This window comes from Mus caroli, chromosome 13 (assembly GCF_900094665.2).
Source record: "Mus caroli chromosome 13, CAROLI_EIJ_v1.1, whole genome shotgun sequence".
NCBI lineage: Eukaryota > Metazoa > Chordata > Mammalia > Rodentia > Muridae > Mus > Mus caroli.
Genome location: NC_034582.1, coordinates 83,532,553 through 83,552,929, shown reverse-complemented (window position 1 = coordinate 83,552,929; position 20,377 = coordinate 83,532,553). Strand labels below are relative to the sequence as shown.

The window sequence follows — 20,377 nt, the reverse complement described above, 5'->3', positions numbered from 1 at the left end:
GAACCCACAGATAACTACCATCATGTAATGACTTCCTAGGAAAGGAAAGAAAGCAAGAAATGAAGGGAGGGGAGAAGAGAGGAAAGGAGGAAAGGGGATGAATTTTAAGAACTGTATTGGTTAAAAATATGTTTTATCTTAAATACTTTAGGTCATGGCTATTAAAATTATTTTTCTGTCTTATTAATATTACTGAGACACACGTTTTACCTTGGAACTCAGAAGAATACATTTATTTGACGCTTGATATTTTAATAATATAATAATAGTTTAAGAAAATAATAACATAGTGTTTGGTGAATAAAATTAATCTAAGTTAGTTGACACTGGGAATATTTTGGAGTATCACTATACTACAAAATAATGATAACATAGTAATCTGGCCAATATTTATTGTTTTATCATTAAGTTGAAATGCACTTAAGAAGATGGAAATAATTGGCAAAAGAAGGGGAAACATCTCTGTATTATCCAGACTACAGTACTTACTGAGACAAAGTGCACTGTCTTCACGGAACTATCCCTGTACTTTAATCAGTAGATAGTCACCTGTGTGAGAGGGCCTGGCCTATCTGCTGCAGGTTTAGCTTTCCCAGGCCTACCCAAACTCCTTGGGGAAGAACAATGTGCTAAAAAGGCAAGTCTGTCTCTTAACCAGAACGTCTTCAAGTACACAGGAAAAGTCCCCCCCCCCATACCTGTCATGCGATCTCAGTGTGGTGTCTGGTGGCCATGATGGCGATAGAAGCAGTCACAGTACCATAAGGACACTCACCTAAGTATCCATTCAGATGTGCATGTGTCACAGACTGCACCCTTGTCACTGAGGCACTGCACTTTAGTATGTGAAAAACCAAGTGCTGGGGAGGTTTTAAGAATGTTTGGAGATACAGGAGAAAGTATTTTTGAAAAATCAAGAAAATTCTTAGAGATACTGAAGTATACATCTGAGTTTACCTGATTTTAATATGAACTAAAAATGGATGTGTAGATTCATCAGGCCTGTCCAGTTGCCCCGATTTGACCTAATGCTAAATAAGGTTGGCTTTGAACTTCTTGTCTGAGAATGGGTGACGTTTCTTCTATAGCCAATGTTTCATCAGAAATGAGATATCTCTTCATGTGCATACATTTGAGGATTTGGGTAATGTGAGATTTTTGAAACTGCAGTTGTATACATATAGCATCTATTACTTTAAATTATTTTGCAAAACTTTTGAGTTTCATTTGGATCTCTGGACACTTTTGGAGCTAAATATTTCTGAAATAATACTCAGGTTCTCCATAATATCCATATATCTAGACAATGTTTACAAAATAAAATATATGTTTTAGAGGCATAAAGTATTTATATTTAAAAATATCCCCTAAATTTTTATATTAAACTAAAAATTTGTGGTTTGAGCTTCTGCATCTTTCTCTAGGAGGGTTAGTTTTATTACTATTTTACTAAGAACATTGAAATAAAATTTGGGGCTTCATTTGAAGTGAGGTTTTGTATTTGGAGTTGTTTGTATACAGTGGAGCTTAATCCATGTGTTGCTTTTCTTCAAGTATGGTTTAAAGGAGTACAGTTGGAACGTGGTTTTGGAACAGGCATGTTAATGTAGCAGAAGAAACGTCAGTGCACACTTTGGAAGACAGTTTCTGAGCACTAAGTGGTAAAAGGCAATAGTAACCCAAACACTGGTAACAAGCCAATCTGCTAAAAGAATGCATGTTCTGTGTACCCAGCCATTTCACATGAACTAACATCGTTTAAAAAATACATTTCCATTCACTGTGCACATATGTGTAATCATTTTTTTAACTAAAATCAATTGCCATTATCATGCCAACTAAATCTGCCATAGACTATGTTAGTTGCCAGATGTGGTATAATGTATTGTTTACAAATAATGATGATTGAATCCTAGAAACGAATAGAAGGGATTTGTAACAGTTAGTTATATTGCCAAGGAACACTCCAGAGTAAATTTAATTTTATATATAGTATATCTATAAATTGCTATGGTAAAGCTTATGCTATGGTAGCAATAAGTGACATTTTGTGCTAAAATATATTCAAATCTGGGAGAAAAGGCTAATTGTTTTTATTTTCCTGGACATGATAGGACCTGATCTCTGCAAAACAAACCCATGCCTCAACGGAGGCACCTGTTATCCTACCGAGACTTCCTATGTGTGCACCTGTGCACCTGGATACAGCGGAGACCAGTGTGAACTAGGTAAGCTGCTCTTGGCTGAGGACCTGCTAGCCTAGACACCGCTTCAGCAGCTATCATGGAGAGAAAGTGTACTTTGGAATCTGTCATCAATTTCAGGGAATCCCATGCGACAATGAAATGCATAGTAATTGAGTTAATTAAACACGATTTTGACTGGTTCTGTCCATACAATCCACACCCATCAAGGCTTCACAAGCCTGTCTTTGCAGTTTTGTGAACATCTTGAAGTAACTGAAATTTCAACCACTGGATGGGAGATTCCTACGAGTTCCAGGGCTCACTGGATTTACCTAATAGCAATGGAAACAAACACCTTAATCTGGATCATTTCGTAATTGTTTTACGACGTCTAGTATCAACAAAGAAAGATTCACAAAAGAAAATGGCAGACAAAAGAAGAGATATTTTGTGGGTATAACATTGACTAAAATACAACACATGATAGATATACTTACACTAAATTAGTTTTATAAAATCTGAAAGTCATATTGAATTACTACCATGTACCTCCCTGTAAATAAACATTTTTACCTGCTTTGCTCGTGTTTATGATTTTATTTCAGATTTTGATGAATGTCACTCTAACCCTTGTCGGAATGGTGCCACCTGTGTGGATGGTTTTAATACATTTAGATGTCTCTGCCTCCCAAGTTATGTCGGTGCACTCTGTGAACAAGGTAAGAGCTATTAAAGCATCTTTGTGATGAATTTTAGTGATGTTAATTTTCAGATTTGCCCTATATGCTGTGCATTGGAAAGATTCACAGGTTGTGTTAGGGCACCTTGTATGTGACTAATCCCCAAACATGTAAACTATAGAGTGGCCTTGACTGTGTTTGTTTTTCTGATGTGCTGAAATCATCAGAAGCATGCTGTGTTGAAATTAAGGAGTTTTGGTAAAAAAGGAAATACAATTATAAGTATTATTCCTGGGAACACTATCAGTGTTTGCCATCTCATGGCCTGTATGTCACAGTTAATTCCCTCAGTGTTAATTGCCTTTATTTTATACCCATCAGCGCTTGAGGCTTATGTTCCAGGGCTTGTGTCCGCCCTCAGCCATATCTAGAGAATGCTTTGGTACATGGTTACAGCGCCTTAGCTGTGGCTTGCACATACACTTTGTAGATGATGTTGTCCTGGAAACCATCCTAGTAAAGAAGCAACTAGGTTTTCTGAATGAAAGGAAGACCTCAAATCTCACAATCTTTGTAATTTGCATTTGATGGCGAAACTAAGAGTGTATTCCAGGTGGTTAGTGGTAACAGTGCTTAGCATACTGAGCTCAGCAATGCTGACTTTCTCCTTTTAAAGCTATGCAGTGGTTTGGCATTGATAAGAGGGCTCAGCACCAACCTTTCCTTCCACCAAACAAAACGAAAATGTGTCAGACACCCAGACAAGTTGTTGGCCTGGCCTCTCCCACTTTGTGGCTTTAATCTAGATGTTCAGTAGAGTGTAAACCAGAGCAAAGTCAATAGTCACGTGGACTGAAGTTACTGTTACAGGAGATGGCTGATGGCTATATTTTAAACATTTTTTTTTACATTGCATAGAGTAAGTCAGTTTTAGATTTTAGATATGAAAACAGACCAAGCTCATCTCTTTAGTGTAAGAAACATATTACTTCGCCAGGCAGTGGTGGCACACGCCTTTAATCTCAGCACTTGAGAGGCAGAGATAGGTGGATTTCTGAGTTCGGGGCCAGCCTGGTCTACAGAGTGAGTTCCGGGACAGCCAGGGCTACACAGAGAAACCCTGTCTCGAAAAACCAAAATATGAAAGAAAGAAACATATTACGACACAGACACAGAAAGGTAAGACACTTAAACACTCCAAATGCATTGAAATGATCACAACCTGAAGGTTTAAGTACAAGGAGCAAATAAAAAAACCAACCAACCAAACATAGAATAATTTGCCCAAGTACTTATTGATCACCTTCTGTTTTCCTGACACTGCAACAGTCAAGATGAAGTTCTGAACCTGACCACATTTCGGGTTTTGGTGAATCAGTGAGAACTGTTGCATTGATGTCTTAGAGTTTTCCAAGTGCATCATTTCAGCTGACCAACAACTTCTGTGCCCTGTGTTGGGAACTAAAGCTTAGAGAATGCAAATGATTCACTCAAGGTGATATATAAGTAACATGTCCCTGGGCAGCTCAATTCTAGAACCCAAGACTTTCCAACATTTTCCTACTGCCAAAGCAGCTCTCAAAGATAGAGTTACATAAAATTACTTAATGAGCATCGAGTGGATTAAGTGGCACTAGGGTCTCTGAACGAACCTAGGGCCTACTTACCACTTCCTTTTGCGTTGAAAAGAGACAGCTTGCCTCATCGTTCATGGTGCCACCTAACTTTCAGGTGTGCCTGTCTCTTTTTCCTGCACGTCTAGCCTTCCTGTTTAATTTGTTTCCCACTGTCTACCCTGTCTGTTTATCTAGCGCAGCTGCACTCCTGCGATTCACTTCTCGAGCCCAGGAAGATTTTTCTCTCTTCTTTTCAGGTTGCCTGAGAACAAATGTTTTCTTCATTAACGACAACACTGTTGTCTAAACAGTTTTCTATCCAAAGTTCCTATGACTGTGTCATTGTTTCTTTAGCTGACCTTGGCTCTGCATTAGTGACTGCTTAAGTCTCAGTAACTTTGAAAAGGGAACATATTTTGGTGGACTAATCACAAACACTAGGAAGGGCTTTTGGAACAGCAGAGAAACAGGTGCAGACAGATTGTTGAAAGTCAATACAGCTTGCTGGGGAGAGGGGTCGTGGTGTTGCCAATATCTTAAAGCTTAGCAGCTCTGTATCAGAGGTGCTGAAAACACTACCCATACAGCATATTAGGCAGATTTTTATGGCATGGCTGGTAAGAAACACCTTTCAGCTTCTGTGGTACTACTCAAAGAATTGCTGGTCTTTGTGTTATAATGTTTGCTCTGTTTTTGTTTTTTTGTTTTTTTGTTTTTTTTAAGTATTATCTATAGGGGCCTGTGACATGGCTCAGAGTAGAGTGGTTGCCTGCTACTTACTAAGCTCTTTGTGGCAAAGAGAAATATAGTTAATGACAACCCATTTTAATGACAAAAGATAGAGAAACAAAAAGCAAAACTGAGGTCATTCAGTTTATAGAAGATAAGATTTATTTCCTGATGTATTAATCAGAAATTTGGGTCCTAGCTTTGTTCGCCTTATCTTAACATAAAAGACAAGTTGCAAGGTTGAGACAGGCTGCACAGTTACAGTTGGGCATTATCGATTTTGGCAAGGGAAGTAATCTAAGTATTCTCCAAGCCTCTTCCTGCATAGGGAACTCATACATAGAGATCAGTGTTCTTCACTGACCTCTCTCCCTATTACTGAATTCTTTCAAGTGAACTTTTCCCAAAGTAAAGCTAATATCCATAGACCAAAATTGGCTTCAATGGTGGTTCTTCCAGATCCTTCTATACTGAACCATGTAACTATGTCAAGCATCCTTTCCTATCAGAATTGGTAAGGTCCAAATAGTATCACAAGGTAACCTTCCGGTGCACATTTATGCAAAAGAGTAAGTCAACCACTGCCTTCGCCCTACCAACAGCCCTAACAGACAAGCTGGACCCATGACTATTTTCAGAGATGAGCCACATCTGTTGCATATTGTGGCTGGAAGCACCAAAGTCAGGAAAAAAAAACCCTTCAATCTCTCAAAATGAAAATCGCAACCTATACAAAGAAAAATAAATTAGACAAGGAACACAAAATGAAAATTGCAACCTATACAAAGAAAAATAAATTAGACAAGGATTAGGTCTTTGAGTACCACAGCACATAAAACTAGCATTTGAGCTTGGTATGGTTTTTAATCTGTTAATTGGTAAAACTAAGGTAGAGTAAATTTTATTAGGAAATCCGGAAGGTCTCCTTGATGTCTAAAATTCCATTAATGCTGTAGTTCTGTTAATTTATACATGGAACCACTTCAATGTATTTGTGATATATTTGATGAAGATTAATATTATTTCAATAAAGATAGTCTGTGGGGGGTCTAAAAGGAGATGATCACAAAATAGTCAATTTAGTACTTACTGTTATAAAAATTAGATATATTTGAACAACATCGTTATCCCATTGAGATACCAGCTGTGTATCACAGCTCATTGCAGAAGAGAAAACACATTCATGGACTGAGTTACTAGAGTGAGCGAAGGTAGCTAAGTTGAAGAACTTGGTTATTAACTCAAAAAACTTGGTGCATCTGTACTAGAACTTCCCAGGTGTTCCTCTTTGGAAGAAGGAAGTACACATTCCAAACTCTGTTCTCAAAGCTTCATACTCATGACGTATCTTCTTTTCATAAATCTTATATGACCAGAGCCTGTAGCCTCCCTGAGAGCTCTCTTGGGAGTGAACCCTTCCAGAACTTTTGAAATCATTGTACAAATATAGTGTCTGTGGCCTTGTTAGCTGGAGTCTCCATCCTATCACTTGTGAATGATTTGGTTAGAAAAGCTGTATTGAAAAGAAATTAGCAGCAATACAAATAAGTCAGCAGCTCTGTGGTCTGTGAGGTTTTAGGCTTAGTTCCCTTCTGGTTTTGTCTCCTTTGAATATTGTCTATAATTAAAGACATTGCAATTAGATAGTGCCTTTTCGGTCCAATCATGTACAACCCTCCACTTCACTGGGATCGGTTGGCTTACTTTACAATGATGTTTTTGCCAGTGTGACCAAAACTTATGAATCATTTACTTTAGGGACATTGCATAGATATTGGTTTGGGTGTCCTATCAACACAGGGATTGAGGAGCCAAGTTTGAATGACGTAGGTAAGTTTAATAAATCTTGGCACTCTTTTTTTTTCCAGACACTGAGACATGCGACTATGGCTGGCACAAATTCCAAGGGCAGTGCTACAAGTACTTTGCTCATCGACGCACATGGGATGCTGCTGAAAGGGAGTGTCGCCTGCAGGGTGCCCACCTCACAAGCATCCTTTCTCATGAGGAACAAGTGTTTGTCAATCGTATGTACTAGACATGAATTATTTGGAAATTCACTCACTTTTACCACTATCGTAGCTTTCTTTAGAACCCAGTTTAACGTAATTTTCTCAGTCTTCATTCAGTTTATGAAGTCTCTTACCTTGAACTACATAAAATCAACCATATGGCTGTTTCCATTTAAAAGTATCTTCAGATCACAAGAAGTCACTACTTAGCACACCCGCAGTAAGAGGTGGAACAGAAGCATATAGGTTGAAACATAAGCAATTGCAATTTGATCTTTTTCTTCCTTACACAAAGGTCTATTTTTTATGGCTCAATATAGTTATCCCAATTAGTTAACACCATTTCTATTTTGAATATTTCCATGTGTTGTCAAAGTTAAGCATAAAGTTGTTTTGAGTTTTTTTTTCTTGTAAATTAAAAAATTGAGTCATGCATACCAGTCCTCCTCCAGTGGTTTCATGACTTTAGAAAATGAGCTGCCTGTCATGATCACAAAGATGTGAAGACTGAAAGCTAATAAAGCCTAGTACTTGTGCTGTTTTCTAGCATCTGAACCCAGAGGAAAGAGGGGGTAGCTAGATTTTTTTATAGTAAATTGCTAGGACTACTGTGCTCAAAAAGCATAGTTTGACAATTAAATGTATCCCTACAATGCCTTCTATCCTTCTGAAATATTTTTGTTAATTCATAATCTGGGTATAGTTTCTTTATCTTTATTGCATGGTATTCTAACTAGTGACTCATGTCATGATAAGTACCTTTGAAAGTGATTTTTTCAGAACTCTTTGACCTTCGTGGTCATTGTTTTCCAAAGAGAGGTGTGTTTTTCCCAAGTGAGGGAGAATCTTTATCATCCAGTATATTTCAGAGGGCCACTAAATCTTTGCCAATGGCATTGATTAACAAGAGAAGTACATGGATACTTTCTATCATGAATAAAGATAGAAAATACTTAATTACAGGGAATTTCTAGGGAAGTGATTTCCTCTGATATTTTAATGTTTTGATGGTGATTGAAAATGTGCCTGTTAAGTGAGTCTGATGTTGGGTCTTCATCAATCACATAGTAAGGTCTCATTTTGATTGTCAACTTGACACACGTGGAAAGATGGAATCTTAGCTGAAGAATTGCCCCCATTAGATTGATCTATTTGCACGTTTGTGGGACACATTCTTGACTGTAAATTGATATGGGAGGGTTTGGCCTAGTACAGACAGTACAGTCATTAAGAAAGTGGTCTGTGCTATAAAAGAAAGCTAGCTGATCCTAAGATAAAGATAGAGACCAAGCAACTAAGCAGTATTCCTTCATGGTTTGTCTCAGTTTATGTTTGAGCACTTACTTTAATTTTCTCCAATGATGTATTTTGGCTTAGATATGTAAGCCTAATAAACCCTTACCTCCCCTCCCACTCTATTCCCCAAAAAGAAAATTGCTTCTTACCTTAATGCCAAATTGGGTAGATGAAAAAAAAATAATGAATCGGGAAAGACTGTTTTTATGAACAACTAATTAAAAAATCAGATAAGAGGATTTGTAACTCACTCTCAAAATAAATTTTTTTGAAATAGTACTTTTGAACCATGATAAAACTTATGTTGTTGTCACTTAGGTGTGGGCCATGATTACCAGTGGATTGGCCTCAATGACAAGATGTTTGAACATGACTTCCGCTGGACTGACGGCAGTGCACTGGTAAGATGCTGATGGAAGTGAAACATCAGTGCATGATGCACTAGTTTATGTCATAGCAAGCAATGGGCGGGCTAGGGTCCCTTCTTGACACAAGGATGGACTACAGAACTGTTTAGAACTACATTGGCTAGTCATCAGTGGCCTCTCTCAGAACTGTGGCACTCTTTAAGAAGACTAGAGAAGACTGTGTGGGAAGGGTAGGCAATAAGGGTTGTGCTGGATCTTGGTTATCTTAGCCTTTTTAGTTTCAGTGCATAAAGGAAAACAATAAACGCAAGAGAGGCAAGACAGTCTTTTACAAGTACATTTTTTTCTGTTTACACAATCCCCAGGAAATTCTACTATAAAGCACGGCTCATTTTTAATTAGAAAAAAAAGTTCGGCTTTAAAGTAAGGCATTTACAACCTTGTAAATCTCATTCCATTTTAACCCTGTTGAATAATCTTTATTTATTTATTTAATTATTTATTACTTATTTCCATTTCCTAACATAAGAAATACAGCTTAGAAATACTGGCTACATTAAGTCTGCTTAAACTGCTGTAGTTTTTGTTTTGTTTGTATTTTGTTTGCTTTTCCTTGTGTTCTTCGTTTTGCTTTTAGGAAGGGTTTACTGCATAAGTCAGGTTGCCCTGCCACTCACTATGTAGTACAATAAGTTCTTAAATCTCAATGGGCAAAGCTGTTTTGAGTGACGGGTAGTAAACACAAGAGAACCTAGTAGTTTAGTACTAGCCATGTTGTGATCTGCCACACTGGCCATGCTCAGTGACCCTGTTCTTAACTGCCACTTGGGGAGAGTAATTAAACACCTTGACCAAGGCTCAGACCAGATGTATTCTAGCTAAACGCCCAGCAGCTGCAGTTCTTGATCAATCCCCAGGTGTTTCTGAAATGGCATTAACACTGAGATCCATTCAGCTGGACAATAAATGTAAATTAAGTTCTAAATTGATAAAGGGGAAAAGCCATGAATAATTCTTAAATTTTAAATTTAAGCTCTAGTATATGAATTAATTATGTGCTTAAAATTTTACTTATTGCCTATGAGTCATCTGGATTCGTGTTTGGCACAAGGACAGGGTAATTCTCGAATCAGCCAGGAACTACTCTTTGCATTTGGAAGCTCTGTTCTGTCCAAGATTCTTCTCTGAACTCTGGGGGCTCATTGCACACCTGGGTATAGGTGTCCACTGAGTTTACCTGTTAGGTTGACTTCTTTGTTCAGAGTTAGAAAACTGTTGATACAAGGCCATTACCTGAGCTCAGGACTATGCTATCTGAGCCAACATTTCTAGCTCATCCTTCTTTGATGTAAATAACAGCATAATTTGTTAGGATTTTTATTGAATAACTCCCAATAAAGTTCTGCTAGTCCCCTCTCTGTTATCAGTATGTATATAAAATTGGCACTACTTGTCACGGAAGCTCATAAGTAGGTTTTCAGCAAGAATTTGTTTTTTTCTACATGACAGAAAAAATTTTCAGGGAGGCAAGATTTATTTTGCTCCCTGGTTTCAGAGAGTTTTAGCCCACTGTAGCAGGGAGGGCAGGGAAGAATAGTTGATAATGGCAGGAGTGTGGTGGATTCTTACATCACTGCAGCTCAGGAAGCAGAAGGCAGCTGGTGCAGGGACCAGGCGATAACCTTCAGAGTCCCATTATAAACACTCACTCTACCAGCTAGGTCCTACTTTCTAAAGGTTTACCAGCTCCACCCAGGTAATAGTCCTTCTGGCCAGCAAGCATTCAAGCGATCGGCTGGAGGGAAACATTTCAGAACTAAATTATAACAGTATTAGTTAAAATAGGCATTGAGCTTTAGCGCTTTCCCTTATTGGATTCCGATGCAATAAACTGAGTCCCATGATAGTCTCTAGTTAAGACTAATGATTACAATATTTTTCCTTATCAACACCTCATAGAGAAGTGCAGATCCTTGTAGACTGCTGTCTTTAGAAGAGAAACAAGAAGGCTCAAGACTCAGTCTGTAACATTGGATCGGCACTACATGTATACTGTAGATCTGAGCCACTACTGATTCCCCTCCCCCCTTATTTTTATTTCCTGTCACATCTTGAATAAAGCCTATATTTCTCAACCATGTAAACTAGCTTTAAAAGGCCAAATTGACCTCTCTCTGGCAATTATATAAAGTATTAAAAACATCTAAGAAAATGTAACTTCTCAGGTTAGCTTGAGATATCATTATTCTACTACTGCTCAAGAAAGTGAATCAGCTCACTTTTGTTCATGTCTGTTACCTTTTTATTTACTGAATGTCCCTTAACAATTTCATTCATATGTACTTCTATAGTGCATTTGTATTACTCATTCTGATATCCTTTCTTTTCTCCCTCTCTCATCTTTTCTCCCCCTGTCATCTTTCCTTTTCTCTACAGATCCCTTTTCCATGTTTACATCTTTTTTGTCTTGTTTTGTGACCCAATGAATTAACAAGAGTGGCCTGTGTGACCTTGAATTAAGAATTATGCATTGAAGTCTAGTGCGCTCTCCATTGGGTACACAACTGGAGACAATGACTGTATCTTCCCTGAACCTATCAGTAGCCAACTTTCAGGAGAAGGAGATAGGGCTCTAGAGAGAGACCCTCCTGGATGCACACATGACTGTCAACAGAACCAGACTTGAGAAGGCCCAGTGTAGGTAGCCACAGCTGCTGGGATACCATATTTGCAATGGCTGTGCCTTGCCCAGAAGATATGATTTTCAACTGTCTTCCTATCTTCTCCCTTTAATGATTTTCCTGCCTGATCTATGCCCATAAATATTTCATGTAGGCAGAAAGATCTTGTTAAATTAATCTAATTATTATTTCTACATTGAATATGGTCTCAAAACAGTAAACTGTTGAGCATTGCACTTTTTCAAAAGAGAAATATCTGATTGGGATATTTGGAAGGGAAAACAGAGTAACGTAACATAATAACCATAAAGCATTAGCGGAGCCTGTGTCTTAACAATTCACACATTATCATTAAAGTCTCAGGGCTAAGCCTTGCCTAAGAGGCTTTGTTTTGAAGAAGGCAGCAAACAAACCATGTAAGCAAGTAAGGTTTATCAAAGAAATGATAAAAGTACATCCAGGACAAACTGATGCACCCTTGATTTCCTCTTAATCCAGTCTTTGTGTCAAGTAAATAAAAACATGCTAAGAAGTGTCCCCTAACTTTGAACATTTGGGAACAGAAGAACACAGCTGCCCACCAGTCTGCCTCCTTTTGACTGATCTCTGGCCCACTTTTCTCCCTTTGGATCCACCCTTTCCTCTGTCCTGTGTTTCTTTCCTCTGTTTCTTTCTGAGACAGCCTAGGTGTCTCCTAAACACGCTCCTAGCTCTCCTTAACAAGTTCCATATGTGTGCAGGCTATTGGCTCAAAGCACCGCTTTGTTTCACGGTTTATTCCAAGGTTTTCTCCTTTTGACCATGCCCCATATAATGGTCAAGTCTTCTTTTGGGAAAACAGTATCTGCTTACACTTGGGGAAAGTGAATCACCCATGGGAGTTTCAAGGCCTTTGTTTCTGCATTAGGGTGCTTCCTCTCCACTTCCATTCTCTCACACATGTTTGACAGGTGTCAGAGTGATGTGTCTTGGGAGGTAGAGTGGTAGCAAAAGAAACACAGCATTTGCTATTTATCTAATACTATCTTTTGCTATTCAGTATCCAGGAATAATAGGTATAATCCAGGAAATAAAGTTTAATTAGATCTGTGTCAATTATTTTATTTATTGAAGTAATTAAACTTTGTGTCTAATAAGCTCAAAGTACAGTCATATAATATTCAACATGATCTTACTTCATAGCTAGACTAATTCAATTCATGTGTTTGTGCTAAATTAGTGATGCTGTCTGGCTAAGTCATCTGAATTGCCTGTATTACTCAGATTTTGATTAATCCTTACATTTTATTGGCCTCTGTAATAAGATTTTGCAATATTGATAAAAGGCCAAATTCTTGTTTATGTTGAAAAATCTTTTCATTATTTATTTGGGGTGTTTGCCCAATGATTATATTTCTGAATACAATAGTATCCAAGCTTCTCTTGTAATTCATGTTTCCGTTGTTATTTTTCTTAGCACATTTCAGTTTTCACTTTGTTTCTTGGCATTTTCCTAGTCAGTCTGTCCCTATCCTCATCATCTCTGACAGCTCAGCACACCAAGTACTTTATTAAAATCTGGCAAATGACAGGGGCTGGGAATTCCTCTCCTTGTCAACTTACATGGTCAAAGCCCTTAAACCCTTCAAGTTAAACATACATTGAAGACCAAGAACTGCAACAAATTTTCCTTATCAGGAAGTTAGACTGCTAGCTGACTTGGAGATTTTTGGTTTTGCTTTTGTATTTCATTGACCAATTGTTAAATGAATGACTGGTCTCAAGTGTTTTCCCTGAGATGGGTTTCCTGGTGCCAGTGACAGGCCATCATCTTTCTTCACTACTCCCAGTTTCCCATATCTCCTGTCTCATCCAGAGGCAGCCTCTTTCTGTCTCTCAATAGAAAACAAATAGGCAACTATGGGGTAATAATAATAAAGTAAAATATAATAAAATAAAAAGTAACATATTAGGATAGGACAAAATGAACAAGTAGAAGGAAAATAGCCCAAGAGAGGGCAGGAGAAACAGAGACCAATTCATTCTTATATTCAGGAATCTCATAAAAACACTAAACTTGAAGCTATAATGTATACAAAAAGGACCTTGGAGTAAAACAGAGAAGAGAAAGAAAACACAAATAAAATAAAATAATAACAAGACAAAATTTTAACAACTTGGAGAGGGTGGTGGGTGGGGGGATGAGCAGAGCCCAGACATGACATTATGAGAAGACATATCTGCAAAGATGATGTTGAGCTTATTTTCTGCTGACTGTCTAATGTTGGGCATGCAGCCCCACTTAAGAATTGTTTGTTTCCCTTGACAAAAACTTAATTTTCAGTTAGAAGTGGTTTTTAATTGGACATAGCTTCTGCATTAGGGATGGGCATATGCCCACTTCCCCTTTAAGATCTAGGACTCTCTTTGGTGTAGACCTGTGCAGACCCTCTGTATACTGCCTCGGTCTCTGAGAGTTTCTATGTATCCTGATCATGTTTATTTAGAAGGCCTTGTTTTCTTGGTATTCTCCATTCCCTCTGGCCTCTATACTCTTCATCTCCCCTGTGGTATGCCTTGGGATCTTAGGGAACACATTTGATGGATCATCCCACTTAGGACTGATACTCCTTTCTTAAGATTATTCATTCAGCTCCCCTGCTTTCTATATAAAATTATATTATTAACACTGCAAAGCTCACCACCTTCATTTGCTATACTTTAAGGTATGATATTTTAATACTACAGATTTGAGGAGAAAGACTATTGACAACAAATCGTGGTCAAATTAATTAAAACACTCATTTATTCATTTGCATGGCATGGAGTGACTCTCCCTAAGGCAGGGTTCAACAGATCAGCATTGGACATAGGGAAGATAAAAGGTTTTATAGCTCAGGAGTAGGGGGTTACTAAATGGGGGATTTGGCCAGCAAAAGAGATGGGGTTACAGAAGAAACCATAAGCAAGTTGGTCATAGCAACCTCCGGAAACAGACATGTTTGAAAGGTGACAGACCATTTATAATTAAGGTCACAGGTAAGGCATAGCCAAATTCCTGAGAGATAGAGATTTAATCATAAATGGGAATAAATCTAGTTTATTTTTATTATAAGATGTTTTTCAAGCCCAAGATGGAGGGATGCAGGTTGGTTTGTCACATCTCTTAGTAAATTATGACCTCTTACTATTCTTAGTTTCATAGATTTGCCCTGATGATAGGCATGTTCTAAACTCTTGCTCTAATTTCATCTCAAGACACTTGAATATCTTGTAAGATACACTTCCTGCTTCTCCAACAAGGGGTTAGAATTTAAGCTTTGGATCTTAGATTTAAAACTGCTACTGTATTTATTTGTGTTTAATTTTCTTTGACATCCCAGGAATAATATTCTTTTAAGAGAATAGGACTTTCCAGAGTATGCATTAATTTCATAGTGATTAATCATACCTCCCTCCCCCTCCACCCTCCACCATCCCTCTTCCCCCATCACCTCCCCCATACTCAGTAGCATCTACCCATCAGAAGCTTGGATGAAACTACTTCAAAGGAAATGTCACTTTGGAATGTTGTTGTCCAGAAATTAAGAAAGGCGCTGAACTGAGAATTCACTTCCTTATAAAATTCAAGAAAGTTTCAGAAAGTCTAGCTTAAAAGAAAAAGATTCTAGTTTTTTTTTGTTTGTTTCTTTGGTTTTTGTTGTTGTTGTTCTTTTGTTGTTGTTGTTGCAATTTTTAAGAATCTTTCACTCTAGTGATTCCTGCTTTGGCAGTGGTATCTGGGGAGCCCTCCTTGAGCCATTGACATCTTTGAGTTTAGGAAGTCATCATTGATTTCTCTTTTACTCTCCAGTCAACTGTAGGGAGGATATAGAGGTTTCCTCAAATAGGTGTGTTTTTCAGTCTGTTTAGTAAATTCTAGAATAAGTTTACTGAATCATAGGGATATCATGTCACATTCCTAATTTTAATCTTCTTAGCTTGCATTTGGTAGTTATGTTATAGACTAAGTAGGTTAATTAATATTATAATTATTTTTAATTAACTCTTTTATGAAAAATCCATTTAACATATTTCTATGATATTACTGAATCGTCTTCCTCATTTTAGTAAGTGTGACTCAGTCTTGTCAAGCTAATGCAGCTACAAATTCCAAACCCTTCTCCCTTCCCCACCAACCTATTATTAGAGTTGTGACACAGAAAGAGCCACATTGATGTGGGTTTGCCTTTAAATTACTGTTTTCTTTTTTGAGACTGGGTTTTGCTACGAATCCATGACTGTCTTGGAACTCACTTTGTAGACCAGGCTAACCTCAAACTCAGAGAGATCTGCTTACCTTTGCCTCCCTCCTTAGTGCTGGGATTAAAGGTGTGCACCACCACTACCAGGCTGGGTCTGCTTTCAGATTCAGAGATACTTTGTCCTTTTTCATAAAATATACAGATCAGTCTGTCAAGCAATTCATCTTGAGAGATAGCTTTGGAAAGAAGAAAAATAATGCAATAATAGCCCATAACCTAGAAAAGACATTTTAAAGGGACAGATAAAATTAGTAGTAACTCACACCTGATAAAGCGTTACTCTTTTTTCTGCAGTGACGTACCATTACCATCCTTTCCAGAGACAAAAGACATTTCTTGGGCGATGAAAGAGAACTGGAAGTGCTAACAATTCAGAGATGTGGGCTGCACTTGTTTGTATCTTTCTAACCTCAACAAAGGGGTGGCCCTGATTTGGCGGGAAATGACCCAAAATAGAACCCTCACATAGATATTTTTCCTAACTTAAGTTTTTCAAAGTATCAAGTAGAGAGAACTTTAAATGTTTTCACACAGAGATGATAAATGTTTGAGGTGACCAGTTTCTCTAATGGTGTCATTTCAGCACGTTGGTATTGAAATATCATACTATATTGTACAACATGTATTTTGTGTGTCAATTAGATTTAACAACATTTTAAAAATTATCCCCCACAACAGAACCTTGAAGTCTTTAAGAACCTGGGAAGTCTTAGACGGCTTTCTTTGCGATACTAGTAGATGCTTCATCTGTGATGTGGTTTTAGTTCCAAGCCAAGAGCCACATTTTTTGTTCACTTTGTGAACAAGTCACACTGAATGTCAGTATTAATTTAATTATGTTAAACATTGCGGGCTTCATTATATTAGCCCCAAAGCCAAGAAAAACATATGCTCTTTCCTCAGCCTTTAACCTATTATTCATGAATAGAAGACTTACAGATTTCTTTCTGCTAAAGACCACTAGGTTGTTAATGAAAATTTTTACTTCTGTTGTGGTTTAATTTGATTGGAATCAACAGCTGTTTCTCCTGAACTTACATTCAGGATGTTATGAGTCACTGTGTAGTCCTAGAACATAAAACTCTTGTCTATACCTTTTGCTCTTGTTGCTCAGATGTCTAATGATGGGTTTAAATTGCTGAAGTACAGTGTTTGCCACCACTGGAAAATCATCTTGTAATTGACAAGTTTACCCTGTAAGTGAAGAAAACTTAATGAATGCAGGAGGCCCCTTAGCACTGCTTCATGAAACTTTAGAATCATGTGCACATGTTTAAATTTAACTGCTAATTAGTTTAAGGCAATGCACAACCATGGAAAAAGCAAAGAAAATGAAGTTGAATGGTTTTTGGCACTTTCTCCGGCATTTGGTTCCTTAGCATTTCATGACTGACGACTTGTGCAAACAAGCTTGAGTGGAAGCGCCCACTGGCACAGTGCTTTGCGTGGATTAAGTGCATGTTGCTCCTAGAGGCTCTGCTTGGGGCCCCTGTCTCACAGTGGGAGTAACTTACATCCCTCTGGAAAGACTGTTGATAATTACTGCTTTGTCAGTTAGTGAGCTCACAGCATTTCACAAGATTAGTGCTGTACTCAAGAGTGGCCAGATTGTCTCCCCTGCACAGAACTCTGCCAGCTAGGAAAATAATGGGCACGTTGCCGCTTTAACAGCTATCCGGAGACCCCACGTTAATTTTCCTTCCCTTCAGTATACTGAGTTTGGTAGAATCCAACTGCAGGCTTCCAGCGGGTAGTGATGCCTAAACAAACATCTCTTTCTCCTTTGAAACAAAGCTGCTCTTTTCTTCTTCGGTTGTGGGCTCAACTAATGATAACAGAAAAACCATAACCTCCTGTAAAATGTAAATAAATCAGGACCCAGACCAGAGTGCATGGAGTAAGAGAGCCTGAGATCTACCTTGCAGGGACGGCATTTGCCTCACTCAAGGAGAACAGTTAAATGTGTCCCCTGCAGGCTACAAACTAATGACTATTGTGTACTAGAGCTGCCCAGGAAGGAAAGATGTTTTGAGTTTTGTAATAAGAAGCCCCTATGGCCTTTTTTCCCCCTCAGATAACTATTTGTTCTGTATTCTGGAAGATAAAGTTGACTCTAGTGATTACCTAGTGGCAAGCTAACTGCTTATCAGTGTGTGTATGCATGTCCATGTGTGTGCATGTGTGGATGTATGCTCCTGTGTGTGTGTGTGTGTTTTAGGTGGGTACACAGGCTCTTGATAAAGTATTTTGTATATGCAACTTGCTTGAATTCTCTGGAGATAGTCTTCTTGGCCTTGGTGACATGGGCTATATTAGGGCTTTGTGGCTCTCAGAGTCCAATAGTGATTTAATGGGTCCTAGGTGGAAAATAAAAAGAGTTTGCACAAGTCAGCTTGTAGTATAAGTGTGATATTTTCAGAATGTAACTTTGCAGATTCATACAGCATGAATTTGATTTTTGTGCACTGGGGCATAATTATTGATTGGTCCTACTCTAAAGATATTGAGTAGATCTACTAGACATGATATTATACCATGTCTGATGAACTGTCACTGTTGATGTAAATCATTAGATGCTATTTATAGGAACATGAAAAAAACAAGCTTTTGTAGTGCTCGTCTTAGGTAGAAAAGTCAGATGAGAGCTGTAATAGTCAATAGCAGAATAGGATGGAACTAGAAAATATAGCCTATCTATTTGGGAAAAAAATCACAAAACTTGGAGCACATGCCACGGTGGAGGACATGCCACAGTGGAGGTCATGCCACAGAGGAGGTCATGCCACAGAGGAGGACATGCCACAGAGGAGGACATGCCACAGAGGATACTTTAATTTTTATTCTGCAGGTGTAGTTAATAATTGTGATTCTAAATCCTGTGCTGGCACTCAAAGTACTACCATATTGAGCGGTCTATGTCACCACCTGGTGGTCACATTATGCTTTGTATTTTTATATGAACAGCACTAGAGTCTGCAGGGATGTTGTTTAGGTACCTATAGCTTTGACATGTGTAATATTGTAAGCCCAATAGTTAAATGAAAAATGAGATGATTTGCAAGCACAGTAGGAAACTAACAGGTACCTTAAGCTTCACAAAATCCTGCCAGTTAAAGTTAAAATTAGCCCTGTTCTTTCTTGAACCTTCACTTTTACACTGTAAGAGAAGCCAACAGGTCACTTCCTTGACCTTTCTTCTTGGCAGGTGAACCAAGAAGACTTCTGTAGTTTAGTATACAACCTTTTCTTCTGTAACTTAAATTATCTGTGTTTGGAGCAAAAAAGGAAGATGAAGAGCTGTGATTGAATTTTTTTATGGAATATAAATCAAAATTAAAGTTGAAAATTTAATCAATTTCTCCCAAAATTATCCCTGAAAAGGTATCAAGTTAATTTTATCAATAGGGTATGTATGATATTTAAATGTTTTTAGCACCATCAAAATAGTTCCAAAACATAGTATTCAATTAGCTACTCCAGGAAATCCAAAGTATTGTGAATTTTAAAGTATAAAACATGATGACACCTGAGCTGAAGAATTATAGCTAAATATCTGTTTGGATACAGAGATGATACAAAAGGGTCCTGACAGTCACAGATTCAAGATTTACAATGCCAGTGATATGTGAGATAGCCAGAAACACAATCGCGAGCTGTCCAGGAAGAGAGGCCAACATTTACAAAGTGTACAATTGGTTTTCAAGGATGTCTGCATAATAGACATCTCAGACTTCCCACTTCACTGGGGAATATGTTTGACTGCTCTTCTGGCCATTGTGGTTCATCTCTAATAGATTTAAGCAGAATTAGTCTGTTATACAAGTCTGTTCGAATAAAGACATCCTCAATTTCTTCCATATATCATCTAGGTGCTAATAATTCCTAGGACTGTATGAGTAGACCCGTGTACATGCATGTGTGTATGCATATTTGTTTGTGGGTACATGTGAAAGAAAGGTACATCTCAAAGCTCACGTGCAGATGAATCTTAATATTATTTAATGTCTATGACAATTTTGTTTAATTTGTTTTCATTCTATTAACTGGGAACTAGTAAAATAAAAAGCATCCAATGTCTTTTACGATAATTCATTAGGAAAATCAGTGCTCAGTGAGTTTTACTATGGTTATTTTATCAAGTAAAATAAAGTTAAGTGGAAGATAGTAAAGGAGGGCTGCTCACTGCTAAAATTCTAATTTAAAACGTCCGAATTTACTATGATAATACAAGATTTAAACCAGGTGTTTTAGAAAGTTTTAGTTTAAGTTGACTTAATAGTGTTTGTCTGAATGTATGTATGTGCATCACATGCATACCTACTCCCTGCAGAGTTCAGAATAGGAAGACAAAAGATGATATTTGATTTCCTAGTTCACCAAGTGGGTGCTGGGAAACAAACCTGTGTCAGCTGTAAGACTAACAGGTAGTCTTTAGTACTGACCCATCTCTCTAGCCTCATAGTGAACACTCCCCTTCTTCCCCTTCCCTTCCCCTTCCCCTTCCCCTTCCCCTTCCCCTTCCCCTT

General features: G+C 37.9%; 1 protein-coding gene across 3 annotated transcripts in view; it reads left to right on the top strand.

The window, feature by feature from the left end:
* Positions 1 to 20,377, top strand: part of Vcan (versican) — a 93,141-nt gene that overhangs the window by 60,964 nt on the left and 11,800 nt on the right. For all 3 annotated transcript variants that reach the window (XM_021180096.2, XM_021180094.2, XM_021180093.2), the window contains 4 exons: positions 2,115 to 2,228; positions 2,792 to 2,905; positions 7,080 to 7,238; positions 8,838 to 8,920. In XM_021180096.2, coding sequence (XP_021035755.1) covers positions 2,115 to 2,228; positions 2,792 to 2,905; positions 7,080 to 7,238; positions 8,838 to 8,920 — 470 coding nt within the window. The remainder of the gene's footprint in view (positions 1 to 2,114; positions 2,229 to 2,791; positions 2,906 to 7,079; positions 7,239 to 8,837; positions 8,921 to 20,377) is intronic.